Source organism: Bos taurus, chromosome 5, assembly GCF_002263795.3.
Source record: "Bos taurus isolate L1 Dominette 01449 registration number 42190680 breed Hereford chromosome 5, ARS-UCD2.0, whole genome shotgun sequence".
Classification (NCBI taxonomy): domain Eukaryota; kingdom Metazoa; phylum Chordata; class Mammalia; order Artiodactyla; family Bovidae; genus Bos; species Bos taurus.
Genome location: NC_037332.1, coordinates 59,266,497 through 59,283,033, shown reverse-complemented (window position 1 = coordinate 59,283,033; position 16,537 = coordinate 59,266,497). Strand labels below are relative to the sequence as shown.

The following is a 16,537-nucleotide window of genomic DNA, read 5'->3' as shown; positions in this document are numbered from 1 at the left end:
CTTAAACTGTAATAAACACAAAAAGAGATGTTTGGCAGAGTAGAATTAATCATCTTCCTGTAAATTGAAGATAATGACATTTAACCTTTCTTAAGTAAATGGCTTTCTGAAGATCTTTGGAGGCTCTGTGTAGCTTTAGAATCTGTGACCCAAGAAGATAGTTCCATCACTTTGTATTTTCATTTGTATAAACATAAATGATTCTTTTAATAAAGAAAGAAGAAGAAAGTTATGTAAATAATTTAATGTATACTAAATAGATTGGAAACTTTGAAAATACAGAATATACAATTTAAGATACAATTTTTTTCTTTTCTATTTTTATATGATTATCAATGTACTATGTTTTCCTTTGGGAACACATGAATTTATGACACTTGAGGAAACAAACAAAAAAACCTCATGAATTGCACTCAGTGAAATTTTGAATAAAGATTATATGAGTACATTTTTATAGGCTGTTATTCCTTTTTGATTCTTCTTTCTTACTTTTTTTAAATAGAAGTCAGCGATGAGAAACCACACAACAGTGACAACCTTTATTCTTCTTGGACTAAGCAATGACCCACAATTACAGGTGGCTATTTTTCTTCTCCTTTTTTTCACTTACTTATTGAGCGTCACTGGAAATCTAATCATCATCATCCTTACCCTGCTAGATTCACACCTCAAGACACCTATGTATTTCTTTCTTCGAAATTTCTCATTTTTAGAAATCTTATTCACAACTGTCTGCATCCCCAAATTTCTTGTCAGTATGGCAACAGGTGATAAGACCATTTCTTACAACAATTGTGCAGCACAGCTGTTTTTTACTATTCTCTTGGGTGCAACCGAATTTTTTCTTCTGGCTGCCATGTCCTATGACCGCTACGTGGCCATCTGCAAACCCCTGCATTACATGACCATCATGAGTGACAGAGTGTGCAACTTACTGGTCTTTGCGTCATGGTTGGCTGGTTTCATAATAATTTTTCCACCACTCCTTGTGGGTCTCCAGCTTGATTTCTGTGCAGCCAACACTGTAGATCATTTCGTCTGTGATGTATCTCCTATATTACAACTCTCTTGCACAGACACAGAAAAAGTAGAAATAATGATGCTTCTCTCAGCCATTTTAACTCTCCTGGTTACTCTGGTGTTAGTGATTTTCTCCTACACAAACATCATTAGGACTATTCTGAAGATACCTTCTTCTCAAAAGAGGAGGAAAGCCTTTTCTACATGTTCTTCTCACATGGTGGTTGTGTCCATTTCTTATGGAAGTTGCATCTTCATGTATGTGAAACCCTCTGCCAAGCAAAGAGTGTCTTTAAATAAAGGGATAGCTCTGCTCAGTACTTCTGTTGCCCCCATGTTGAATCCTTTTATTTATACACTGAGAAACAGACAAGTGAAATATGCTTTTAAGCTCATGATCAAAAATATTGAGGCTTTCTTAATGAAGTGAACAACATTAGTGACATTCTTGAGTTTATAAGTAAAATAAATCAACAAGTGTGAAGTGTGTTGTACATCTCTTCTATTTGTGTTTTACATAATATTACTATCTTCCGTGACTTACAATGTTCATTGTGACTTGCCTAAAAATCCCAGTCTAACTTTCACTTCTATTTTCTCCTCGTGCTCAGATCACATATACATTTCTTAATATGATCATATTCATTTGCCTTTTGATTTGGTGACTCTGTTGATTTCCTTTAAAAATTCCCTCAGAGGAAGATAAAGTGAGACTTCAATTTTCCATGTTCCTTTCCACCGTTCAGAAATTTAGAGATTCAGTTTGGTGTATGTTCTATGCAGAGTTTAGTACCCCACCTAGATTTGATCACCTAATCAGCTTTTCTGTAGTGGATTCCAAGTTTGAATTCTGAATAGAAATTTGGAACAAACCAATTTAATGCATTTCTTAAACTACACACATTGATAGTTTCAAATTTTCAACCAGGCTTGGACTACTGGTATATGTTTAGAAACAGATTGAAGGAAATCTAGAGATGTTATGGCATTATGCCTTGCAATAACCAGATAAATTATTGCTAATATTAACTAATTATTTACAATGGCCAGGTTTGTGAAATGTACTAGCCTGCATCTTGAAAACAGCAGAAGACATGTATTATCATGCTCACTTACGAATAACAATCTGTAGCCTATTTAAAGCTTAAGTAACTCGCTGGATTAGAATAATTAATATTGTGAAAGTGACCATAGTACCCAGATTCAGTGATTCCCTATTAAAAAAGATCAGTTTTCATTCCAGTCCCAAACAAAGGCAATGCCAAAGAGTGTTTAAACTACTACACAATTGCACTCATTTCACATCCTAGCATGTAATGCTCAAAACCCTTCAAGCTAGGTTTCAATAGTAGGTGAACTGAGAAGTTCCATATGTACAGGCTGGATTTAGAAAAGGCAGAGGAACCAGGGATCAAATTGCCAACAGCCATTGGATCATAGAAAAAGCAATGGAATTTCAGAAAGACATCTGCTTCATCAAATATGCTAAAGCCTTTGACTGTGTGGATCACAACAAACTGTGGAAAATTCTGAAAAGAGATGGGAATAGCAGACCACCTAACCTGCCTCCTGAAAAACCTGTACTCAGGTCAAGAAGCAATAGTTAGAACTAGGCATGGAGCAACCAACTGTTTCAAAATCGGGAAAGGAGTACATCAAGGCTGTATATTGTCACCCTACTTATTTAACTATTATGCAGAGTTCATCATGCGAATGATGGGCTGAATCAATCACAAGCTGGAATCAAGATTGCCAGAAGAAATATCAATAACCTTAGATATGCAGATAACATCACCCTTATGGCAGAAAGTGAAGAAGAACTAAAGAGCCTCTTGATGAAGGTGAAAGAAGAGAGTGAAAAGCTGGCTTAAAGCTCAACAGTCAAAACACTAATATCATGTCATTGGATCCTATCACTTCATGGCAAATAGATGGGGAAAACAATGGAAACAGTGAGAGACTTTATTTTCTTGCACTCCAAAATCATTGAGGATGGTGACTGCAGCCATCAAATTAAAAGACGCTTATTCCTTGGGAGAAAAGCTATGAAAACCCAGACAGTGTATTAAAAAGCAGAGACATCACTTTGCTGACAAAGGTCCATCTAATCAAAGCTATGGTTTTTCCAGTAGCATGTACGGATGTGAGAGTTGGACCATAAAGAATGCTGAGCACTAAAGAACTGATGTTTTCAAACTGTGTAGTGGAGAAGACTCTTGAGAGACCCTTAGACAGCAAGCTCAAACCAGTCAATCTTAAAGGAAATCAACCCTGAATATTCTTTGGAAGGACTGATGCTGAAGTTAAGTTCCAATACTTTGGCTACTTGATGCCAAGCATTGGAAAAGACCCTGATGCTGGGAAAGACTGAGGGCACAGGGAGAAAGGGGCAGCAGAGGATAAGTTGGTTGGATGGCATCATCAACTCAATGGACATGAGTTTGAGCAAACTCCGGGAGATAATGAAGGACAGAAACCTGGCATGCTGCAATCCATGGGGTCATGAAGAGTTGAACATGACTGAGCAATTGAAAGACAGAATCAAAATATCCATATTTTTCACAGAACTAGGACAACTAATCTTAACATTTATATAGACCCCAAATAGACCCATAATTGCAAAATGATCCTGAGAAAAAGATCAAAGCTGGAAGTATAACTCTTCCATATTTCAGACAATACTTCGAAGCCACAGTGATGAAAACAATGTGCTATGGACACAAAAACAGACACGTAGATCAATGGAACAGAATAAAGAGCCCAGAAATACACTAACCCATCTATGGGCAGTTAGTTGACAACAAAGGAAGGAAGAGGGCTTCTCAGATAACACTGGTGGTAAAAGACTTGCTTGCCAATGCAGGAGACATAAGAGATGATGGTTCTATCCTGGGTTTGGGAAGTTCCCCTGGAGGAGGGCATGACAACCCACTCCAGTATTCTTGCCTGGAAAATTCCACGGACAGAGGAGCCTGGTGGACTACAGTCTGTGGAGTCACAAAGAGTTGGGTGTCACTGAAGTGACTAAGACTGCAGACATGCATGCACAAAGGAAGGAAGAAGGTACAATGGAGAAATGACCATCTCTTCGTTAAGTTTTGAATATCCATTCATCCATGAGGGTCATACCTTAGTGGTGGCAAATTATGCTGTAGTTTACATGGGGGCCCTTATATCTTTTTGAATAAAAGTTAATTTTCTTCAGATAAATGCCAAGAAGTGGAATTTCTAGATCATATAGTAGTTCCATTTTTAATTTCTTTGTGAACTTTGTAGTATTTCCCATAGTGGCTACATCATTTACATTCCCACCAATAATTCACAATTGTTCTTTCTCCACATCACTTGTTATTTTTTGTCTTTTTTATAATAGTCACTCTAAAATGTGTGAATTGATATCTCATTGCAGTATTAGTTTGCATTTCTCCAACGATCACAATTTTGAGTTATCTTTTCATGTGTTAGTTGTCCATCTGTATGCCTTTTTTGAAAAATGTCTATTCAGCATTTCCACATATTTTGCCAATATTTCAAGTTAGGGATCAGTTGGTTGTATCTACACTATTTTGGTTCTATATACTAATCTCTGTCAAGTGTTCAGCTCTTCAGAGAAACTGAAATTTGACCACATTTATTGGGCAAACTGATGAGCAAAAGTCAGATTTCATCTCCCTCATCTCTTCCTGATCCCTGGGACCTAGTTAAAGGATGTAGTCACTGAATCCAACTGTTCCCAGAAAGGAGTTATCTCCTTTCATTTCTTCTTGGTAGTGATCAGAATAAGGGTATTGGGGATAAAGAGATACACACATCTACTTGGAAAACCCAAGATTCCATCTAGATTATTATTCTTGGGAATGCTGTTTTACTTTCCCCTAACTGCATCCCCTAGTCAGTCTGATTGGCACAACTTCCAGGTGGCAACATCTTCACAGGGGAGGACCTTATGGATTTGCACTTAATTCTGGTTTAGTTCAGTTCAGTGGCTCAGTCATGTCTGACTGTTTGCAACCCCATGGACTACAGAACGCCAGACCTCCCTGTCCATCACCAACTCCCAGAGTTTACTCAAACTCATGTGCATTTAGTCAGTAATGCCATCCAACCATCTTTTCCTTTGTTGTCCCCTTCTTCTCCTGCCTTCAGTCTTTCCCAGCACCAGGGTCTTTTCAAATGAGTCAGTTCTTCAAATCAAAAGGCCAAAGTATTGGAGTTTCAGTTTCGGCATCAGTCCTTCCAATGAATATTCAGGACTGATTTCCTTTACAATGAACTGGTTGGATCTCCTTGCAGTCCAAGGGGCTCTCAAGAGCTTTCTCCAACACTACAGTTCAAAAGCATCAATTCTTCCGTGTTCAGCCTTCTTTATAGTCCAACTCTCACATTCATACATGACTACTGGAAAAACCATAACTTTGACTGGACAGACTTTGTTGGCAAAGTAATGTCTCTGTTTTTTAATATGCTGTCTGTGTTGGTCATAACTTTTCCAAGGAGCAAGTGTCTTTTAATTTCATGACTGCAGTCACCATCTGCAGTGATTGTGGAGTCCCAAAAAATAAAGTCTGTCACTGTTTCCACTGTTTCCCCATCTATTTGCCATGAATTGATGGGACCAGGTGCCGTGATCTTAGTTTTCTGAATGTTGAGTTTTAAGCCAGTTTTTTCACTCTTCTATTTCACTTTCATTAAGAGGCTCTTTAGTTCTTCACTTTCTGCCATAAGGGTCGTGTCATCTGCATATCTGAAGTTATTGATATTTGTCCCCAGTCTTGATTCCAGCTTGTGCTTCATCCAGCCCAGTGTTTCTCGTGATGTACTCTGCATATAAGTTGAATAAGCAGGGTGACAATATACAGCCTTGATGTGCTCCTTTCCTATTTGGAACCAGTCTGTTGTTGCATGTTCAGTTCTGCCTGTTGCTTCCTGACCTCCATCAGATTTCTAAGAGGCAGGTCAGGTGGTCTGTTATTCCCACCTCTTTCAGAATTTTCAACAGTTTGTTGTGATCCACACAATCAAAAATGTGGCAAAGTCAATAAAGCAGAATTAGATATTTTTCTGGAACTCCCTTTCTTTTTCGATGATCCAGTGGATGTTTGTAATTTGATCTCTAGTTCTTCTGCCTTTTCTAAATCCAGCTTGAACATCTGAAAATTCACAGTTCACGTATTGCTGAAGTCTGGCTTGGAGAATTTTGAGCATTAATTTACTAATATATGAGATCAGTGCAATTCTGTGTTAGTTTGAGCATTCTTTGCATTGCCTTTCTTTGGGATTGGAATGAAAACTGACCTTTTCCAATTCTGGTTAAGTTTCATTAAAAGGGGCTTGTCATTCAGTCACTTGACTCTTCTGAAAAAAAGTCTGAGTGTGAGTAGGTGATGTTGGAAACACTGATGAAATTATACTAACTGAAAAGGAGCACCAATTTTTCTGGAAGTGCAGGGACAGAATAACCTAGCATTTAGTGAGAAAATACCTTCAGTTCAGTTCAGTTCAGTCGCTCAGTCATGTCCGACTCTTTGTGACCCCATGAACTGCAGCACGCCAGGCCTTGACTCTCAAGAGTCTTCTCCAACACCGCAGTTCAAAAGCATCAATTCTTCAGCACTCAGCTTTCTTCACAGTCCAACTCTCACATCCATACATGACTAGTGGAAAAATCGTAGCCTTGACTAGACAGACCTTTGTTGGGAAAGTAATGTCTCTTGGCATTACTTGACCTTAGACCTTGGCAAGCATGAGTTGAGACAAACATTTATGATCTTTCTTCAGTAAGAACTATCCCTGGAGCCTCTCTCCAGAAGAAAAACACTCCACTGGCAGATCTCTTGAACAGTTGCAAACAAGTTTACATGACAGTTGGTTCTGAAATCCTCACTCAGAAAGGTTATCAAGATAATAGACACAATAGGGGAGGTCACTAGCAGCATCCCCCCAACATCCTAAGGTGAATACTTCTTGATGCTTTTCCCACCCCTACTCTCAGCCAGTGAGTAAGGGTGAAAAATACCACATGTCTGATGGCATGAACAAATAGGACAGATTGGATTGATTTAGGATTAAATTGGATTAAAGTAAATAGGACAGATTGAATTAAAACATTCCATCCAAAACCAAGTTTCAGGATGGGAACCCTGAGGCTTACCAGCCAAGTGAAAGGCTATGCTGGTATAATAAGATTTTAATCTGGGTGCTTCTTGCAGCAAAATTGTAAACACTTTCTTTCTAAGAAACCTCATGCGCACTTGGGTTTGTATTTCTTGTGTGAAGACTGAGCATTGGGCTGACTCTTCTGAAATATTTGTGACTTGCACCTTAGGAGTGAGAGAAAAGTCCTCCAGTTTAATTAGAGAGCTCACCAGAATGGATGTACTTAGGAGAAATTTCAACAGAAGTCAAAATGCTTTAGAAATGAGGGGTGGCTTTATTTGTATATATGTCTGTACCTCTTGTGGTCAGTCTTATCCTGGACTGCATTCTCAAGAACGTTTTACATCTTTGGCAGGTTTTTCATTTCCTTCAGAAAATTAAAGACATTGTCTTCTAATTGGATAAGTTTAGGCAGATTTTCCCTTTGAAAAGTTGAGAATTAACTAAACTTGGGGTTCCTCTAAGGTTGTTGTTGATAGAGGAACATATTGTAAACAACATCCACTAGGGGTTCTCATGGAATTTAGAGGAAAATGGGAAACATGAGAACATGAAGCTCATGCTTTCACCTGTGTAGTGAATAATAAAATTTCCATCTCTGTGGCAGTAGGCTGTGTTCTTTTGTCAATATTTGTGAAGTGGTGATGGGCTAACCTGTTTGCCTCTTAACTGGAATAAAACTTCATACCGTTCTTAGATTTGTATAATATCTTAGATTTGGTAGAGTATGAGAAAGATAAATATCATAGTGGTTTAAAAATTGTTTATTTTTATCTTATTTAAATATTCAGGCTGATATGCTAAAAACTCTTCATTAAGTCAGTGTTTCTATGCTGACGTAGGCTATGATCCGCTCTGGAACCTGGGTATGTTCTGTCTTGTTGATTCACCATTCCTACTGAGATTTCGAATACTCATGGCTCAGAATACTTCCATCCCACTGCGTTAGAACAGTGGGGGAGGGGGGAGAAAAAGAGGAGAACAAAGCCCTTCTATCAAAGGATATGCCTGAAAGTTGCACAAAGTACCTCCATTTACATCTTTTGAATAGAATTTAGTCAAATGACCACAACAAGTTGCAAGAAAGGCTAGCTACATGTACACATAGATGAATATTCTATTTATAGTGAAGAAATGGAGAATTCTCAGTTATTGTGAACTATTAATTTGTGTTCTACTAGACAATACCACAGACACTATTTGAAAAACAAAAAAGAACAACTTTTCTTTGGGCATGCCTGAATTGTTAATAATTATGCATTTAGCCTAAGATACAATGTTTTCTATAACAAGCTATGTTCTCCATCTAATGTTCTTACTATTTATTACTAATTAAAATAAAATAATCTTTTTTCTTTCTCCTTTCAAATCTTTATCTTTGTATCTGGGATTTCAAAACAGGAATGTGTAGAAGGGCAATAATATATTAGACAGATTATACTTAATTCTTTGAAGATACATTAAAAGCAGTTATATCTCTATATATATTAAATTATTTAGTGCCTAGAGAGAACACTTTATAACATGCAAATTAGTTGCCCATTGGGAAATAGTGTTCATGAATCTCATCCTCCTTAGAATTCTCCATCATCTTTAGATATTTTCCTTCGGGGCACAGAAGGCATAAACACTACATGTGGTCAAGAGTTTATTAATTTGTATGGCACTCTGGGTAGTACATAGAAAAGTATTCAGTATATAATGGGGACTTTAAAGTAGTAGCCTAAAAACTGTGTTAAAAGATCTAATCAAATTGTTTCAAACTTTGCAATATATGTAAAAAACTATAATCAAAGATTATGAAGTGGAGTGAAATGCATTTGGAGAGGAATGAAATATCAGTACCCTGTTCCGCATGATGACAAAAACTAAATATTGAAGCAAAGATATGTCACATGAATCAATATGCATATATGTCTTCTGTAAAGAAGATGTTGGATTTTTAAATGTTTTTGGCAGAATGATTTAGGATTCAACATATGAAAAGACTTGGTATGTTTTAAAATGTAAAGATAATATTTTCTTTTGTGTACATATATGTGTGTATATGTATATACACATTAGTTCTATTTTACCTTATTTTTGTTAACCTTTTAAATTTTGATTTAGGGAAAAACAGTGAAAGAAGTGTAATGCAACATAACAAAAATTTAGTCTTGAAATTCTTTCGTGTGTGTGTGTGTGTGTGTGTGTGTGTAATTTAGCTGATATTCACAATATCTAACACAGCTAACCCTAACTGTGTTCATAGACCTTCTTTCTAAAGGTTTGTAATGGAGTGAGGAGGAGCCAAGATGGCGGAGGAGTAGGACGGGGAGAACACTTTCTCCCCCACAAATTCATCAAAAGAGCATTTAAACGTCGAGTAAATTCCACAAAACAACTTCTGAATGCCGGCAGAGGACATCAGGCACCCAGAAAAGCAACCCAACTCTTCGAAAGGAGGTAGGAGAAAATATTAAAAACAAAAAAAAAGAGACAAAAGAGGGAGGGACGGAGTTCCGTCCCGGGAAGGGAATCTTAAAAAGAGAGAAGTTTCCAAACATCAGGAAACCTTCTCACTGCCGAATCTGTGCCGAGCTTTGGAAGCACAGAGGGCAACATAACAGGGAGAAAAAATAAATAAACAATTTAAAACTCGCAGATTGCGAGCCCTACAGTAACTCCCCCAGCAGAGAAGCAGTGCAGACGCCTGCATCCGCCATTAGCAAACCGGGGCTGGGCAGGGAGGCGCAGCGTGGGCTGCATCACTGAGAGTAAGAATCTGGCCTGAATACCCTGAGCGCTATCTGAGCGAAATAATTTGGGCTAGCAAACCAGACTGTGGGATACCTACCACGCGAAAAGCCAGCCCTAACCTAAGACCGCCAGGCCCGCGCACGGAACAAAGGACTGAACAGAGATAGCCGGCTGCAGACCTTCCCCCTCCGGTGACAGGCAGCCAGAGCCGGAAGGGGGCAATCGCAGCCCCAGAGAGACATTATCTATAAAATTGTAAGCAGGCTTCTTTGCTAACTAAAACTTCTTGGGGGTCTGGACGGTCAACATCTGCCTGAGAAGGTGCGCCGGTTTTACATCCAGATAACCGAGTGGCGGGGAGGCGATAAGTCGCAGCATTGGCGCTCGCCTGGGAAGAGCAAATTGGCGCTCGGACCTGGGAAGAGCACAAAACGCAGGCCCAACTGAGTCTGCGCCTCTGAGGACTACCCGAGTGCCTGAACCTGAGCGGCTTGGACCTGGGAGGTGCATGCAGCCCAGGGCCAGCCTCGGATTGTTCCCGGCGGAACAACCTAGAGTCCGAGCAGTGTGGACAGGGAGGCTACACGCGCCGTGAGCAGGGGCAGACCCAGGGTGGCTGAGGCATTGCGAGCCCACGCCAGTGTTATTTGTTTGCAGCATCCCTCCCTCCCTCCCCACAGCGCGACTGAACAAGTAAGCCTAAAAAAAAAAAAAAAAAAGTGTCCTCCACCGTGCCCTTTGAGTCAGGGCGGAAACCAGATACTGAAGAGACTAGCAAACAGAAGAAGATATTACAGAGGGAAACGCCTTGGAAGCTACAGGCAATAGATCAAAACCCTGTGGTTACTACGGACTACATAGGAAGGGGCCTATAGATCTTGAGAAATATAAATCTGACCAAGGAACTAGCCAAAAATGAACTGAACCCACAACACCCAAAAAAAAAAAAAAAAAGTCCTAGATATATTTTTATTATTTTTACGATCATTCTTTCTTTTTTTTTTTAATTAAAAAAAAAAATTTTAAGTCCTCTATTGTTCCTTTAATTTTCACTTTTATAACCTATTACTTTGCAAAAAAAAAAAAAAAAAGACCCTAATTTTTTTCTTCTTCAGCAAACTTCATATATATATATTTTATAATTTTTTGACCTTGTTTTTTTTGTTTGTTTGTTTTTGTTTTTTTCTTCTTTTCTTTAACATTGTATTTTTGAAATCCCAAACTCTACTCTAGATTTTTAATTTTCGCTTTTTGGTATATGTTATCAATTTTGTACCTATAGTTTTTCTTTATATAATTTCTGTGACTTTTTTTTTTTCTTCTTCTCTGTTTCTTTCTCTTCTTCTTTTATATAACATGGTATATCTGAAATTCCAAACTTTACTCTAGATTTTTAATTTATGCTTTTTGGTATTTGATATCAATTTTGTACCTGTATTTTCTTTATAATTTTTGTGACAGTGTTCGTATTTGTTTGTTTGTTTTCTCTCTTTATTTTTCTTCTTCTTCTTTTTTTTTTTTTAACATTGTATTTTTGAAATTCCAAACTCTACTCTAGATTTTTAATTTTTGCTTTCTGGTATTAGTTATCAATTTTGTACCTGTACTTTCTTTATAATTTTCGCGACCTTGTTTGTTTTTGTTTGTTCGTTTTTTCTCTCTTTCTTTTCCTTCTTCTTTTCTTTAACATCGTATTTTTGAAATTCCAAACTCTACTCTAGATTTTTAATTTTCGCTTTCTGGTATTAGTTATCAATTTTGTACCTGTACTTTCTTTATAATTTTCGCGACCTTGTTTGTTTTCGTTTGTTCGTTCTTTCTCTCTTTCTTTTCCTTCTTCTTTTCTTTAACATCGTATTTTTGAAATTCCAAACTCTACTCTAGATTTTTAATTTTTGCTTTTATGTATTTGTTACCAATTTTGTACCTTTAAGGACCCAATCTTCAGGACCCATTTTTCACTAGGGAGTGAGATTACTGGCTTGACTGCTGTCTCTCCCTTTGGACCCTCCTTTTTCTCCACCAGGTCGCCTGTGTCTCCTCCCTAACCCCTCTCTACTCTACCCAACTCTGTGAATTTTTGTGTGTTCCAGACGGTGGAGAACACTTAGGGAACTGATTACTGGCTGGATCTGTCTCCCTCCTTTTCATTCCCCCCTTTTATCCTTCTGGCCACCTCTGTTACCTTCCTCCTTCTTCTCTTCTCTGTATAACCCCGTGAACATCTCTGAGTGGTCCAGTTGTGGAGTGCACATAAGGAAGTGACTACTGGCTAGCCCACTCTCTCCACTATTGATTCACCTCATCTCATTTGGGTCACCTCTAACTCCCTCCTCCCTCTTCTCTTCTCCATGTAACCCTGTGAACCTCTCTGAGTGACCCTCACTGTAGAGAAACTTATCATCTTTAATGTAGATGTTTTATCAATGGTGCTGTATAGAAGGAGAAGTTTTGAAACTACTGTAAAAATAAGACCGATAATCGGAAGCAGGAGACTTAAGTCCAAACCCTGACTCCAGGGAACTCCTGACTCCAAGGAACATTCATTCACAGGAGCTCATCAAATGCCTCCATACCGACACTGAAACCAAGCACCACACAAGGGCCAATAAGTTCCAGGGCAAGACATACCAAGCAAATTCTCCAGCAACAAAGGAACACAGCCCTGAGCTTCAAGATACAGGCTGCCCAAAGTCACCCCAAAACTATAGACATCTCATAACTCATTACTGGACATTTCATTGCACTCCAGAGAGAAGAAATACAGCTCCACCCACCAGAACACCGACACAAGCTTCCCTAACCAGGAAACCTTGACAAGCCACCTGTACAAACCCACACACAGCGAGGAAACACCACAATAAAGAGAACTCCACAAACTGCCAGAATACAGAAAGGACACCCCAAACTCAGCAATTTAAACAAGATGAAGAGACAGAGGAATACTCAGCAGATAAAGGAACAGGATAAATGCCCACCAAACCAAACAAAAGAGGAAGACATAGGGAATCTACCTGATAAAGAATTCCGAATAATGATAGTGAAATTGATCCAAAATCTTGAAACTAAAATGGAATCACAGATAAATAGCCTGGAGACAAGGATTGAGAAGATGTAAGAAAGGTTTAACAAGGACCTAGAAGAAATAAAAAAGAGTCAATATATAATGAATAATGCAATAAGTGAAATTAAAAACACTCTGCAGGCAACAAATAGTAGAATAACAGAGGCAGAAGACAGGATTAGTGAATTAGAAGATAGAATGGTAGAAATAAATGAATCAGAGAGGATAAACGAAAAATGAATTAAAAGAAATGAGGACAATCTCAGAGACCTCCAGGACAATATTAAACGCTACAACATTCGAATCATAGGGGTTCCAGAAGAAGAAGACAAAAAGAAAGACCATGAGAAAATACTTGAGGAGACAACAGTGAAAAACTTCCCTAAAATGGGGAAGGAAATAATCACCCAAGTCCAAGAAACCCAGAGAGTACCAAACAGGATAAACCCAAGGCGAAACACCCCAAGACACATATTAATCAAATTAACAAAGATCAAATACAAAGAACAAATATTAAAAGCAGCAAGGGAAAAACAACAAATAACACACAAGGGAATTCCCATAAGGATAACAGCTGATCTTTCAATAGAAACTCTTCAAGCCAGGAGGGAATGGCAAGACATACTTAAAATGATGAAAGAAAATAACCTACAGCCCAGATTATTGTACCCAGCAAGGATCTCATTCAAGTATGAAGGAGAAATCAAAAGCTTTTCAGACAAGCAAAAGCTGAGAGAATTCTGCACCACCAAACCAGCTCTCCAACAAATACTAAAGGATATTCTCTAGACAGGAAACACAAAAACGGTGTATAAACTCGAACCCCAAACAATAAAGTAAATGGCAACGGGAACATACTTATCAGTAATTACCTTAAACGTAAATGGGTTGAATGCCCCAACCAAAAGACAAAGACTGGCTGAATGGATACAAAAACAAGACCCCTACATATGTTGTCTACAAGAGACCCACCTCAAAACAGGGGACACATACAGACTGAAAGTGAAGGGCTGGAAAAAGATTTTCCATGCAAATAACGACCAAAGGAAAGCAGGAGTAGCAATACTCATATCAGATAAAATAGACTTTAAAACAAAGGCTGTGAAAAGAGACAAAGAAGGTCACTACATAATGATCAAAGGATCAATCCAAGAAGAAGATATAACAATTATAAATATATATGCACCCAACACGGGAGCACCACAGTACGTAAGACAACTGCTAACAAGTATGAAAGGAGAAATTAACAATAACACAATAATAGTGGGAGACCTTAATACCCCACTTACACCTATGGATAGATCAACTAAACAGAAAATTAACAAGGAAACACAAACTTTAAACGATACAATAGACCAGTTAGACCTAATTGATATCTATAGGTCATTTCATCCCAAAACAATGAATTTCACCTTTTTCTCAAGCGCACATGGAACCTTCTCCAGGATAGATCACATCCTGGGCCATAAAGCTAGCCTTGGTAAATTCAAAAAGATAGAAATCATTCCAAGCATTTTTTCTGACCACAATGCAGTAAGATTAGATCTCAATTACAGGAGAAAAACTATTAAAAATTCCAACATATGGAGGCTGAACAACACGCTGCTGAATAACCAACAAATCACAGAAGAAATCAAAAAAGAAATCAAAATTTGCATAGAAACGAATGAAAATGAAAACACAACAACCCAAAACCTGTGGGACACGGTAAAAGCAGTCCTAAGGGGAAAGTTCATAGCAATACAGGCACACCTCAAGAAACAAGAAAAAAGTCAAATAAATAACCTAACTCTACACCTAAAGCAACTAGAAAAGGAAGAAATGAAGAACCCCAGGGTTAGTAGAAGGAAAGAAATCTTAAAAATTAGAGCAGAAATAAATGCAAAAGAAACAAAAGAGACCATAGCAAAAATCAACAAAACCAAAAGCTGGTTCTTTGAAAGGATAAATAAAATTGACAAACCATTAGCCAGACTCATCAAGAAACAAAGGGAGAAAAATCAAATCAACAAAATTAGAAACGAAAATGGAGAGATCACAACAGACAACACAGAAATACAAAGGATCATAAGAGACTACTATCAACAATTATATGCCAATAAAATGGACAACGTGGAAGAAATGGACAAATTCTTAGAAAAGTACAACTTTCCAAAACTGGACCAGGAAGAAATAGAAAATCTTAACAGACCCATCACAAGCATGGAAATTGAAACTGTAATCAAAAATCTTCCAGCAAACAAAAGCCCCGGTCCAGACGGCTTCACAGATGAATTCTACCAAAAATTTAGAGAAGAGCTAACACCTATCCTGCTCAAACTCTTCCAGAAAATTGCAGAGGAAGGTAAACTTCCAAACTCATTCTATGAGGCCACCATCACCCTAATACCAAAACCTGACAAAGATCCCACAAAAAAAGAAAACTACAGGCCAATATCACTGATGAACATAGATGCAAAAATCCTTAACAAAATTCTAGCAATCAGAATCCAACAACACATTAAAAAGATCATACACCATGATCAAGTGGGCTTTATCCCAGGGATGCAAGGATTCTTCAATATCCACAAATCAGTCAATGTAATACACCACATTAACAAATTGAAAAATAAAAACCATATGATTATCTCAATAGATGCAGAGAAAGCCTTTGACAAAATTCAACATCCATTTATGATAAAAACTCTCCAGAAAGCAGGAATAGAAGGAACATACCTCAACATAATAAAAGCTATATATGACAAACCCACTGCAAACATTATCCTCAATGGTGAAAAATTGAAAGCATTTCCTCTAAAGTCAGGAACAAGACAAGGGTGCCCACTGTCACCATTACTATTCAACATAGTTTTGGAAGTTTTGGCCACAGCAATCAGAGCAGAAAAAGAAATCAAAGGAATCCAAATTGGAAAAGAAGAAGTAAAACTCTCACTATTTGCAGATGACATGATCCTCTACATAGAAAACCCTAAAGAGTCCACCAGAAAATTACTAGAAATAATCAATGACTACAGTAAAGTTGCAGGATATAAAATCAACACACAGAAATCCCTTGCATTCCTATACACTAATAATGAGAAAACAGAAAGAGAAATTAAGGAAACAATTCCATTCACCATTGCAACGGAAAGAATAAAATCCTTAGGAATATATCTACCTAAAGAAACTAAAGACCTATATATAGAAAACTATAAAACACTGGTGAAAGAAATCAAAGAGGACACTAATAGATGGAGAAATATACCATGTTCATGGATTGGAAGAATCAATATAGTGAAAATGAGTAAAGTACCCAAAGCAATTTATAGATTCAATGCAATCCCTATCAAGCTACCAACAGTATTCTTCACAGAGCTAGAACAAATAATTTCACAATTTGTATGGAAATACAAAAAACCTCGAATAGCCAAAGCGATCTTGAGAAAGAAGAATGGAACTGGAGGAATCAACCTACCTGACTTCAGGCTCTACTACAAAGCCACAGTTATCAAGACAGTATGGTACTGGCACAAAGACAGAAATATTGATCAATGGAATAAAATAGAAAGCCCAGAGATA

At 37.8% G+C, this 16,537-nt stretch overlaps 1 protein-coding gene across 3 annotated transcripts; it reads left to right on the top strand.

Moving 5' to 3' along the window:
• The first annotated feature begins 485 nt into the window (after window positions 1-485).
• OR6C74C (olfactory receptor family 6 subfamily C member 74C) lies at window positions 486-10,985 on the top strand. Of its 3 annotated transcripts, none has more exons than XM_059886797.1 (2): window positions 486-1,424; window positions 10,607-10,985. In XM_059886797.1, exons 1-2 carry the CDS (start codon window positions 512-514, stop codon window positions 10,741-10,743), a joined length of 1,050 nt encoding a protein of 349 aa, XP_059742780.1. In that variant the 5' UTR covers window positions 486-511; the 3' UTR covers window positions 10,744-10,985. The 3 variants fall into 3 exon arrangements, with proteins under 3 accessions (XP_059742780.1, XP_024848112.1, NP_001377493.1); XM_024992344.2 differs by lacking the exon at window positions 10,607-10,985 and adding an exon at window positions 2,485-2,509 and having other exon boundaries at window positions 486-1,410; NM_001390564.1 differs by lacking the exon at window positions 10,607-10,985 and having other exon boundaries at window positions 512-1,450.
• The last annotated feature ends 5,552 nt before the right edge of the window (window positions 10,986-16,537 follow it).